General features: G+C 35.1%; 1 protein-coding gene across 23 annotated transcripts in view; it reads right to left on the reverse strand.

The window, feature by feature from the left end:
• EYA4 (EYA transcriptional coactivator and phosphatase 4) overlaps nucleotides 1-13,580 on the reverse strand; it is a 358,824-nt gene that overhangs the window by 55,323 nt on the left and 289,921 nt on the right. For 15 of the 23 annotated variants that reach the window (XM_025294511.3, XM_044924207.2, XM_044924206.2 and 12 more), the window contains 6 exons: nucleotides 12,720-12,812; nucleotides 7,429-7,495; nucleotides 5,778-5,920; nucleotides 5,457-5,600; nucleotides 3,653-3,732; nucleotides 1,403-1,586 (listed from right to left, as the gene is read on the reverse strand). In XM_025294511.3, the coding sequence (XP_025150296.2) occupies nucleotides 1,403-1,586; nucleotides 3,653-3,732; nucleotides 5,457-5,600; nucleotides 5,778-5,920; nucleotides 7,429-7,495; nucleotides 12,720-12,812 (711 nt within the window). The remainder of the gene's footprint in view (nucleotides 1-1,402; nucleotides 1,587-3,652; nucleotides 3,733-5,456; nucleotides 5,601-5,777; nucleotides 5,921-7,428; nucleotides 7,496-12,719; nucleotides 12,813-13,580) is intronic. The other 8 variants (XM_006059291.4, XM_006059290.4, XM_006059294.4 and 5 more) reach the window with 3 other exon arrangements.

Genomic DNA, 13,580 nt, shown 5'->3' on the forward strand with positions numbered 1-13,580 from the left:
ACATAAAACTGTCTTGACGAAAGCTCTGAGGTCACAGAATTTCTTAAAGATCCAGACACGTGCATTGTTATGATTTTGGTTGAGAGAATGATAGGGTTACATATAGAAATACTTTCCTATTTAAATTCAACAGAAAGTCTCATAAGATCTGAAAATTATGTCAAACTATATTCATTGGCATTAGCAACCAATGGGAAGCTGAAGAAATTGCAGAGTTCTGATAGTGAATATGAGAATGTCACATACATATGTATTACATTCAAAGTCATACACTCAGAATACCTACATGTCTACATTTAGTATTTTTAATATAAATAAAAGAGTGATTCTGAAAGTTGATTATTCTTTAGATAATAGAAAGTACTCATCTGTGTCTTTCCTGCAGAGAAACTCTTGTAGTCATATTGACATTAGATCATAGTTAATCTTCTATCCAAAGTTCTACTCAGCATAAAAAGTTTTTAGTGTATAAATAGTGTTCATTCCTGGTTGCTCAATTCTAGTAAATTCCAAAACACTTTGCTGGTCTTATCATTCAGTCTCTGATGTCTTGATCAAAGACTTCTTCTGTGGTTTTGCTTCTGAATAGTTATCCTACCTTGTTTTCCCCACATATTCACCAGAGAGAAACACCTTTTACAGTGTGATGAGAGCATCAAACATCTCCTTACCTGAAGTGTTTCCACCATTTGTTAAGCAAGGATTCTGAAATCATTCATTCTTTAAATTAACGTAAGACTCTTAATGAAATGTTAAGTCACATTTACTCAAAGAGGATCAGGACAGAATTGGAACACAGGATTTAGGCTGGGTGGTGGTTAAGGCAAGTGTTAAACGTGTCAGCAAATACAGTTCTGATAAGAATACAGATAAGCTTCTGGCAATGAAGAATATAATGGATTTTAAATATGTGTTCATCAGACAAAGGTATTAAATTACCTACCAAGGATCCTATGAATATCCTAAGATATATATAAAATCCTAAGAATATGGGAAATCTTCACTGGCTTGAGCTACTGATGACTCATAAGGTGAATAAGTCATACAGTTTCTCAAGCATAAAGGAAATATTATCAGTTTCACCCAAAGAAGATATTACTACTTTTCCATGTTGTTAAGATCACCACAAAATAATTAGTCTGGAAAAAGATTCACTTATCTTTTTATCTTCAAATTTATACATATTCTGTCATTTGAGATTAGAATTGCCTATCCCACATCTACTAATAAAAGAAGGGTTTTCTGAAATGCCAGAAAAGCCTCACCTAATACAGCAGTACTAGCACAGATTAAACATCAGCATAATTATCTGGGAGCTTTCAGTCTTTTTTAAAAAAGATTTTTTTAAATGTCCATTTTCTCCATATTATTAGATAAGCAAAACTTATAAAAAATATTTCACCTGGATGAAGATCTGTACCTGGTTGGCTAGTCAGTCCTGGGAGAGATTCCTGCAACTGGTAGGTTGAGGTCGTGGAGGATGAGCCATCAGCTGTGTTATTTGATGTCATGTATGCGCCATACGTCGATGCAGAGTAATACTGTGCATACTGGTTTTGGCCAAAGGCTGTGTAGGATGGATAATCCTGAAATAACAATTGAGATGTGTGTGTGTGAAAGACAGACTATCCTCTGGCATGCTCCAAAGAAGAGCAATCACAAGGTAACAGAAAGAAGACTATCTGGCTCCACTGGTTTTGGAGTCCACAGCTTTAAGGTGATCCTAAAAAGCAGAGACCATTCTGTGGGCATCTTCTACATGCACACAGTAATGAAATAACCTATGGGGTTTTGCAAACCAGGTCCAGTACACACATTTTAATCTACCTAAAGATCATATATGCTTCACTCCCCTACTCAGAATTATGCATCCAAGGGTGTACATTGTCAGATCTTATGCACTTGAAGAGGAGAGAAGGAGATGCTTGTTTTCACAGCATTCAATCTCATCTTCTGAAATCACCGGCAAGAAGGAGGTGTGCCCTTCCTTCACTTCCATACAGACCCTGGGCTGCATTATTCTGGTATTTGTCCCCTTTATAGGCTGCCCTTGATAATTTTGTTTTCTTGGCAGGAGATAATTTTAATAAAATGATTAAAAGATTTTCTTACCCAGTTTCTCACAGGCTACATTCCACCTCAGACCTTGACTTAAATAAATCTTTAGTGAGGTTTTCAAATACTTAGTTTGCATCATTTGTTAAGGAAAAAGGAAAGCCATTGGATTAATTCCTCTTACTTGCTTTTTATTAAAAGTTTTTAATAACCCTAAAATGATCTAAATAGTCCTTCAAAATCCTTTTACATATTACATTTTTTGATCCTCCCAAGTAGAACAAAGCCGTCTTTTCCTTATGCTTCCACTCTGTCTAGTGTATATTTCTATTATTATATTAAAATATTCTACCCCTCATCCATATTATTTTCATATTTATGTCTTCAGGAGGATTGGATCCTTTCAGAGAGCAGGGAACACTGACTTATGATTCTCAAATCTTCAATGCATAGTCAAAAAATCTAATGGCTAACAGGTACTCAATAAATGTCCAGTGTATTAATAAATGACTGACTCAAATTAAGCCACCTGGATTATCAAAAATTCTTAATGTTTTATAATAAAATACACATACTGGTCTTGATGTTTAGTGTTTTAAGAAACCATTTTTCAAACTAATGCCAAATTATGCAGTTTAATCTTGTCAAAAATATTAACATTATTTCATTGTTTAATCATTAAATTTTCCTCTTAGTCTCTTGTTGTCTTAATAAAAATTGACAGGAGAAGGCAATTAATATAATTCCTTCAGTAAATCCAAAGAGCAAACGCTTGTGCAGTAACTTTTATTTTAAAATATACAGAAGTCCAGCAAGTCTGTTAAGAGTAAAATAGTGTATTGCTTACCCATGAAATCAGCTATCCTTCCATCTCAACTACTCTGAATATGACTGAGAGGTAGAAAATAAGAAAGTATCTGAACATATCACAAATTCATCTCCCTCCATGCTGATTCACCCTTTCAGAGACATTGCTTCTTGCTCCACATATAATTCTAACATGATTCTAGAAACCATCGTAGGTTTCAAAACTCACAAAATGATTAAGCAAATATCACTAAGAGAGCTAAGGAATTCTAGGAGCAGGTATAGTGACAAAAGCAAAAAATTACAGTTCTCAGGAGAATAGGAACTAAAGTTATCAAAAAATTCATAGAACCAAAAAATAAAAGCAGTATGGAGTCTGAGATGCATTTTGTTTTGGCAAATATGATTTGGGTTTGGACCAAGCATGCTCTATACTCTAATCATAATCTGATTATTGATTATAGTTCAACCTATCAATTTTCATAACTTTTTTATTAAGAAAAAATAAAATTAATTTAGTATGGTTTAAGATAATCAGAAAGGATGCAGTAGATTTTCTCATTTCCTCCCATGACTAAAACAATCATGGCTTACATGTTTAAAAGGTAAACCTTTAGCAATCAGGAAACCTAAAATACCCATAATTATACATATCCCCAAAATCTACATAGCTAATCTTTACTACTCTGAAATGCTGTCTTAACTTTAAATAAATAACATTTATTAACCTGATACTATTCTTCAAAAATCTGATATATATAAAAAGCATAAATATAAAAAGCTACCATACCTGTTGTGAACCACTGAAATTCGTGGAATTTGAAACTGAATTATTTGCATAAATAGTAGAAGATGGTGCAAAACTAGAACCTAGAGATAAAAGAACAAATTGCATTTAAAAAGTATTTCTTGAAAAATATTAAAATATTTCACTTTGCAGAATTCAATGCAATATATTTTAAAATTTGTTGTTGATGCAGTGAGATTTGAAATAGAGAGATTTTCAAGGGAAATATGCTTGGCTTTTTCTTGTGACAACTGGTAAATTCCTTCCTTTAGAATTCTGTAGAGTTAAACAGAAGTTTGTGGGAACAGTCTTACCAAGGACTCAGCTAACTTTCAAGGGCCAATGTCTACGTGTACAGAAGTACTCAAGGAATAAAATAGCGATAGTGAGACTACTTCCAGGAAACAACTGCAACTTTCCAATGGTCATATCAACTGCATATGCATACAAAAACTACTCAAGTTTAAACAATTGGCTGAGGCTAGTTTAGGAAATAAACACACAGAATCCATTTAGAAATGAGGCTTCCAGCATCCCATCTTTTTGTTCCTTTATGTCCTTTCCTTAGAACAAAAAAGCTGTAGGCTAGGGCTCAGACCCAAGGGAGAACTGTTGAGTTCATACCACAGTCATCTAAGGTTTGATAACCTAAAATTTTATGACAAAGTGAGCAAGTTATTTAGTTATTTGAAATTAGGGCAAAAACAAGCAAACTATCAATCTATAGATTCAAAAAAATATGTTCTCATGGAATGCACTTGTTAAGGAATAAAAGGCAGCTGATTATTTTTTTTATCAACATGTTTTGAAAAGCAATAGTATTAGGTAATAATGCAAATTAATGTAGCCTGGAATATCCAATATAAAAGTGTTTTGGGGAATAAATGGAAATGTCTCTATGGCCTTTTCTACACTGCCAACTGAAGCTGAGCAGCTCACTGTGGCTGAGGCATGTATGCAAATATTTATCTACCAACATTATAAGGAAAAAAGACACCTGTCATTTCAGCCAAAAAAGGCCTAAGTAATTATTTCATTTTAGACAATCAACCAAAATGTCAATATTTGTTCATTTGAATAATGTTCATATAGCCCCCAAACTATGACTAATCATTAGAAAAAAATGAAAGATAAAAAATAAGCTTTTAATGCTTTTACCATGTCACTAAATTATTTTCTGCAATTATTGTACAATGTTCAAAAATAATTTTTAATCAGAGATAAAAACAAAAAGAAAAATTAAATAATGATCATATATGGAGAAAAAAGTTTTAAGAGGGGAGGTACAAATTATTTAAATATTCCTATTTAAGAAATACAGTACTAACAGGGGGGGAGGTATTTTAGAAATGAACAAAAAAAGAAATCCTCAATCATTCAACAGTAAATATAGGACTTAGAAAAGTGCTAACTCAGTTTTAAATTAAATCAAAACAGCATTACATACATATGGAATCCTGACAAGAAAATGCTGGATTTTGTCATGAATCTTTGAAATCCCTTAAGTAGATGCCAAACATGTGACTGGTGTGGTGACTGGCTTGGAGGTTGCTTTGCTTGGACTTAGTTTCCTGCCAATTTTATGCAACTTAAGCTTAAGTATTTAAATTTAATATGGGTCGTGTTTCTTGATGTATTTTGAGCTCTTTTCATCATGTTCCCTCTTAGTTATCTTTTCCAATGGTATCGTCTGAGCAGTGGTAGCATTTAATACTGTCTTCATGACTATATATTCTTAGTCTGAAGCCAAGGAATCTCATTCAAAGAATTCTTTCTCATTGAACATGTTTCCTGGGTGGCTGCTTACCTGGCATCTGGTAAGAATAAGGTGTCTGGCCTGGCTGTGGGGTAGAGAAGCCTGGGCTGTAACTGAGGCACCCACTCTGTAATGGGGACTGAGTTTGTGAGAGTCCACTCTCCGTCTTGATGCCCGGTAACATCACACCCAGATCTGTTTGGAAAGTGCATGTGCAAACCATTTTATTAGTAAAATGATCGTGTTGTAACATGAGTTGCAACTTATATTAGAATATAAGAGTCTAAATAAGAATATTAGAATATACAGCTACTAGCCAACAGGATTATCTGCTTGTAACCAAAGAAGGAGAAGAGAGAAGAAGTGAAATACCGTAAGTGGGCAGGCTGTAGGGCTGTCCTGTCTGTGAGTAGGCAGTGTAGACGGCTGGCTGCTGCATCCCCGAATACTGAGTCTGGCCTGCATAGGCGGACATTGTTTGAGCTGCTGGTGTAGAAAGAATGTGTGGATAGGGCCTAAATATCAGAAAAATAGCATTACTGTGGCAACAAAGACTGCATATTATTTCAGACAGCTTAGATTCACTGAAACCTGATAATAGCCAGGAAGTAATCCTCTTCTTTATCCACAATATCATTTTAACAATATAGAAAAGGACAAAAGTCTGAATGTCAGGAGAGCGGGCTCTGCTATAACCCAGTCTCAATACCTTGGACAAATAAACTTCCTGAGTCTATACCTCACCTGTGAAAAGAAAACTTTGGTTTAGAAATCATCCTGAAAGTCTCTTCCAGGTCTATATTGCTTACGTCCGAAATAGTATCCCAACTGACATGTAGATGAGGAAAGTGGAGTCCAGGTCAGTTAATTAATGAGCCCAGGTCAGTTAATTAATTAACTCATGAGCCTTATTTCCTGTTACCATGCATGACCCAATGCCATGTAATGACTACAAAAGTCATTAAAAGCACTAGGAAGAATTCCTTACAAGAACTAAAAATCTTATCAAAAAACTTTTTTAAAAAAAGTATGTAGCTTCTTGAAATGGAAAGCCATTCCCTTCATCTTGCCACATCTTACAGAATGTCCTCAAAATAGATATACAATCTCTAGCCTATGCTTAAGGATAAACACTGTAGCTGCTGTAGAAAATAACTTTTAAATGTGCATGATCAGGAATCCCAAATCTTGACATATCTTTCTGATGGCAACCAAATTCAGATATACACCCAATATAGTTAAGCTTGAAATGTTTACCACTTGTCCTCAAAACGACTACATTAGTTATACAAGCAATAGGGCATATTTTTCCAAAATGTTTATTAGAAGTTGAAATCCAATAAAAATATTATAAAGCTGGGACAAATTATGAAGTGTTGAGGTTTGAGTAAAATGTAATCTTTTCAGATTTTCTTTAAACTAGTAAGAGTTTTCAAAATTTTTATTTAAAAAATCAGTATATTCTGATCTGTGCTTGATGCTTTCTTCAAAATATATAAATGTTCAAGATTAAAGAAACTGTCTGGACAAAAGTGAATATATTCCTAGATTTGTGAAAGATATTTATTTATAGGTCTAATATATCCAATGAATCTATCTAAAAATCTATCTATTTAACTATCTATAACATTTATATCGGAGAAGGCAATGGCACCCCACTCCAGAATGCTTCCCTGGAAAATCCCATGGACGGAGGAGCCTGGTAGGCTGCAGTCCATGGGGTCGCTAGGAGTTGGACACGACTGAGCAACTTCACTTTCACTTTTCACTTTCATGCATTGGAGAAGGAAATGGCAACCCACTCCAGTGTTCTTGCCTGGAGAATCCCAGGGACGGGGGAGCCTGGTGGGCTGCCGTCTATGGGGTTGCACAGAGTCAGACACGACTAAAGCAACTTAGCAGCAGCAGCATTTATATATATAAATATATCCTGATTTAAAGTTATTATATTGTGTAAATATGATTAATCAGAATAATCCCAGAAAATTATTCTAACAAATCTGAAAGACTACTGACCACTTACTTGGAAGGATACAGCTGTGGGGAATATTGATGTGCGGATCTGGGGCTGTAGCCACTACTTGTTATTACTGTGAGACACAAAAAATAGAAAGAAGGTTGCTTCATAAATATGTTTCATTGGTTTCATTGGAGTAATCAAAACTAATTTAAAGAAATGACCATGTTAGAGAGGTATTTCAAAAAATTCACTCATTTTCTAAACAGAAAATTCATTCGTTTTCTAAACAGAAACAGATGCCTAAACATTTTCTTCTAATTAAACTGTTCCATATTTGTTCTAGGAAAATGACATGATATCTTCTCACAAATCAATCCCCTTCATCATTCTTCCATTTTCTCAAATCAGTGGCATGCTTTTATGCATTAATATGCTATGAATAAATATCCTTGATTATAAGTAATTAAGCTTTCATGATATAAAAGTAAACCTTTTCATTTGCAAACTTCATGTTTTAAATTCCGAACATGATGACAAGATAGTGCTCTTCCTCTGCATTTACTCTAATAGAAATACAATATAAATTAAGAAGAATGCGATGTTTCAACCTTCATTTTCAAGTTATAAAATGATAATGCTTTCTATTTCCTTTCATTTTGTCAATCTGATGAGTAATTAAAATGCAGAATCCAAATAATTCTCGTAATAACTGGAATATACACAGAAAGCCTGGATGCAACATGAAAAAAAGCAGAACTATGACATCCAGCAGCAATCCTAATTACAAATGTATTTCGAACTCTCACAGACTAGACTTTTTTTGAGAAGATTTTAAAGGTGAAAATCAGGTCTTATCAACATTTCAGCCAAACATGCAGTCCCAAATTGGACTATTTCCAAAAGTTTGGAAGTTTCTTTTTCCTTTAACCATCTGCCTTGACTAAGACAGATGTATTGCAAATATATGGACCTAAAGTGTTAAGGCCGTCCCTTCAGAGCCAATCCACACTGGGCAAGCACACAGAGTGTCTTTATTAGGCCATCTGCTGTTCATTCACTTTTCAAAAAGATTAAAGTAGTATACAATGCAGCACTGGAATTAGTTTAGCCTAATCAATCATAGTTGTACTTCAAAGTACTGTGTCCTTTCTAAGTTGTTCATAATTCTGGAGCTAAACTTTTGGAATTGTAAAAGTGACAAATAGGTTTAGGTTGCTAACTATTTTATGAAACATGATATATTTCTATATCCAAATGCTATTAAGTATCCTTGTGATCTATTGCTTCATAAACGCATAGAATTTAATGTATTTAAAATGCTATTTGGACTGTATGCTCTGAGTATGGAGAGTGTATTATAGTTTTCATAGCAATAGTGCAGAAAGTACATTTTCAAGAATATTATGAATCAGTTTTGACAATCACTGAATATGATTTGAGGTGTAACATCTTAAATGTTTTCAACAACCAAAATTTAAGTGAATTTGCTCGGTATATTTAAAAATACGTGGAGCAATGAGCCATTAATTTTCTACTTGTTTATTAAAAACATAAAAAATGTTAAAACTTTCAAATCAATGCAATAAGAACAAGCCTTTTCTATCACACTATGGGGACTAAACATACATTGCATAATAGCAACAGTATATCACACAGGAAATTCAGTCCGATTCATTAATTAACAATGATTAGCAGAAATATGATTAAGTAAGGCTTAATTCCACATTTTCATCTCATTTATAAAACTTCACTGTGGTACATGCAAGACTTAGACTATACTAATCAGTTATTCTCAAGATTGTGAAACACAAGGCTTTTCTAAAGTAATATCAAATAATGAAAAGAAATACTTAGCTTTTATTGAATTAGCCAAACAATAGTATTTTTTAAAAAGCCTCACATATATGAACACAATTCTGAATATACAGGATGCTTCTTCCCTCTAATGAATGAATCTAGACATCATTAGAAAAATGTACCCATAACAGTACAAAGGTTCAACTTTAAAAATTTTATATTAATGTCTATATGTTCATTTTTTAAGTAGAAAAAAAACTTGTGACTCAGAAAACTGTTTATATAAAACTTAGAAAATTTATTGACTATAGAAAGCTAGACTATAGAAGACTAGAAAACTTCTTGACTATACAGTATACATTTTATTCTAACTAATAAATCTGCAGATAACTAAAAATAATGACAATACTGGATTAAAGTAAACTGAGATTACACTGATCAAAGGAAAGACTTCCTACACAAAACAGCCTAATCTCTCCAGTATGATTTCTTGAACACCATGTACAAATTTAGGAGACCTTCCTTTTGTTGCATATCAGCATTTAATTAATCAAGAAATGTACACAAAGCACTCAATGTATTATATTCCATCATTTCCTCATATAAAAGTAAGCAAAAGTGTCTGTCTTCAGAATGTCTGAAAATTAGGGCAAACATATTTTTAATGAATATTATCAGATTCTCACAAGGTGGTATCAAGCAATCTTAAAGTTTTACCCTTATTACTGTAATACCTTAGATCACTGCCTCTCTAGGGGACGAGAGATGGGAGATGAGTAGTAGGGTGAGTGGAAATTTTGCCTGCCAGGGAGCATTAAAAATGCCAGGAGATGCAGTAAGCTGTCACAACAGAGGCATGCTATAATAAACTTGCGATAGGTGCCAGGGATACTGATAAACACCTTCTATTGCAGAAGACAGATCTTCCACAAGAAAAAAAAGGCCACGTTTTTAATAGCAGTGCTGTTGAGAATCCCTGACCTAAATCACTCTGTCCAGCTGAACTTGACTTCCCAGGTGGAGCAGTGGTAAAGAACCCATCAGCCAATGCAGGAGGTGAAAGATATGTGGATTGGATCCCTGGGTCAGGAAGATCTCTTGGAAGAGGAAATGGCAACCTTTCCAGGATTCTTGCCTGGAAAATCCCATGGACAGAGAAGCCTGGCGGGCTACAATCCATGGAGTTGAAGAGTCAACCATGGCTGAGTGACTAAGTGCGCGTGCATGCACACGCACACACACACGCACACACAACTGGACTTGGTCCATGGAGCTGGAAATATTCTATATCTGAGTTGTCCAATATGGTAGCCATTAAAAACTATTAAACATACAACTATTAATCAAGCCACTATTAAAAAAAATCCCATATATAACTATTAAGCACTTAGAATATAATTAATGTGACTAGATTAAAAAAATTTTGTTTTTTAACCAAATAGTATTTCATTTAGACTTAAATAGTCACATATGGCCAGTGGCTACTTTTCTGGACAGCCCAACCCTAGATAATTCTTAAAAGAAAACTGGGAAACTATTTGTAAATATAAGTAAATTCCAGACAGTAAAGTCCAGGCAGCTTGACAGTTCATACATATTTCTTTTTACATCTCTATATTTTCCAATAAACTTTTAAAGAAAGGACTCTGGGACTGACCAGGACATTGTTCTAGATTCATTTATACCAGTGATCACCCGGGAGGCCCTGTTTGGCCTTAACCATCTTTAACATCTCTGTGCCTTGATACTCTTCCTTCTTAAAATGGATCATCAGAAAGAAAGAAAGTGAAGTGGCTCAGTCGTGTCTGACCCTTTGAGACCCCGTGGACTGTAGCCCATCGGCTCCTCCGTCCATGGGATTCTCCAGGCAAGAATACTGGAGTGGGTTACCATTTCCTTCTCCAGGGGATCTTCCCAACCCAGGGATTGAACCCAGGTCTCCCGCATTGCAGGCAGACGCTTTAACCTCTGAGCCACCACAGTGCAGTACTGCAATTTCTTCTGGAGCTAACATCTTGTAATTTTTTCAGTCAGTTTTCATTAACTTTGTGGTATGCTATTTAAGTATGTCAGCAATTATTTAATTTCATTTTTAACCTTAAAAACTATGTTCATATATATATTTGTTTTGCAGAAAGTTTACAATAGTTATAGTAAGTTAGTAATACAAATGCTAGGGTAAGTTAGTACTTTATCTCCTGAGCAGCAAGAGAATTGCTAGAAAGAATGTGAATTAGGATACAAGCTTCTCTATGCTTCTGCTGCTAAGTCGCTTCAGTTGTGTCCGACTCTGTGTGACCCCATAGACAGCAGCCCACCAGGCTCCTCTGTCCCTGGGATTCTCCAGGCAAGAACACTGGAGTGGGTTGCCATTTCCTTTTCCAATGCACTCATGCATGCTGAGTCGCTTCAGTCGTGTCCGACTCTGTGCGACCCCATGGACAGCAGCCCACCATGGACAGAATGTCCACGGAATTCTCCAGGCAAGAGTACTGGAGTGGGTTGCCAGTTCCTTCTCCAAAGCTTCTCTATACAAAGTGTATAAATTATTATATCTTTCTGTTTGTAGTTCCAATATTTATGTGACTACATGGCAGCTGTTTCCAATCAGTGTGAACCAATGAAATGGGATCATCTGCATCTATAAAAATCAAATATATGCTATAATGACATTAGAGTTCAAGGCTTTACCTCCACTCTTTTTACATGAGAAGCATACCCACATCAAATTCTTGTATGTGAGAATATGAATAAGTATAAAATACGTTAGAGTAGAATAACAGAACCAAGATTTAATAGCATGAATACTTTTCTAGGTTTAATGTTCATCTTTCTGCTATACAAATTCCTGCTCAGGTTAAAAAAAGTCCTCTCATCAGATAATCAACCAAACGAAATATTGTATTGGGGCAGGAGAGGGGGGGATCTTTAAGTCAACTCAATGCGTGTCCTTTGTGCCCACCTGGGAGTTATCAGGTATTTATATTTAAAGAGGATTGATGTTTAAAGACACACTATTGTTCTCTTTGAAGCATTAGAGGGAAAGTCAGTGCTCTCAGAGGCTGGGTTCTAATGCGACCAGCATGTGCTCTCCTGCAGCCCATTAACCTTTAATACTTGTCACTCAGCTGCTTACACAGGAGGGTTTTTTTTAAACCCAGAGAGGAAACAAGGTTATTTAGAAGGAATCAAATGGATAGTTTTACATCTCGAATGTTGGAGAGAAGGCAATTTTTAGTCATTTAAACGGGCAAGTTGAAGGAACAAACTTGACTATTACAACCTAAAAATTGAATCAAGCACTGTATAAAATAATTATGAAAGAAGTGACTTTGCTTATTCCTAATAAGAAAGTTGGGGCATTGCTTGGTTGTCAACTGCAGATGCAGTCAAACGATTCCAAAAGTTATTTCTAAAAAACATCATTTTATGATAATACGTTTTCCCAAAAGTGAATTTATTGCTGAACTTATAAAAATCCAAATCCTCGATTATTCACTAGGAGGACGACATGGACCGCAATCTGTACAGAACAAGACACAAGCTTAAGGCTTTACCTGACCCAGTAAAAGTGTCAAGCGCTCCATCTCCAGTCGTGGCTGTGGTTTCACTGCTGTTCAAAGGCTCTGTTTTGACTGCAAGGAGAGACACTACGTAGAAGAATAAGTACATGTGAGTTACATTTCTAACTTTATATCAAAGATGCTGACTGTTCAGCTAGTGGCTTTTCTAGCTACCATGGGCATGCAAGAGAAAATCTGAGAAGTCGATGGGGAGAGTTTTGTTAATTTAGCTTCTAAATGGACATGCATTTATAGAGGATTTAATCTAAAACTCCTCTGCCTAAGCTGCTTCTCTAGAATCTGGCTTTTAAAGGCAGTTAACCTGACACAGTGAAACAGCAGTATACGTGTATTTGCATTTTTAACTCCCCTAAGCATACTCTGATATTATAGTCAAACGGTAGAAGAAAGGAATCTTCAGTCAGCCTTTAGCACACTGAATCCAAATCATAACAGAGATTTACTGCTTATGTTTTATTCTTCCCAAGGAGACATTAAAAGAAAAGACTGCTTAAGAACAATGGTGGCATATGCATATACAGAAACCTGGGTGTGTATTCAGATAGTGGGTGGAATATTAGGCACTCAATAAATTTCTGCTCTACAAAAGACAAAAGAGCCATAAGGTATTGTTTTTTTTTTATTCTAATAGTATAATGATCTTTAATACATTATGGAGACAAGCATAGGAGATGGTTTTTACAGCAGGAAGTACAGCTTTTGAAAACTCTTTAATATATTATTTCTCCTTTGAGGTGGTATATCTTGGCAAAATCCTCTTTGGCAATGATGTCGCCACTGAGGTACACAATTCTGTCATTATTAGATGCAACGAGTGTGGCGGGGGCTACGCAA

This window comes from Bubalus bubalis, chromosome 10 (assembly GCF_019923935.1).
Source record: "Bubalus bubalis isolate 160015118507 breed Murrah chromosome 10, NDDB_SH_1, whole genome shotgun sequence".
In the NCBI taxonomy this organism is placed as follows: domain Eukaryota; kingdom Metazoa; phylum Chordata; class Mammalia; order Artiodactyla; family Bovidae; genus Bubalus; species Bubalus bubalis.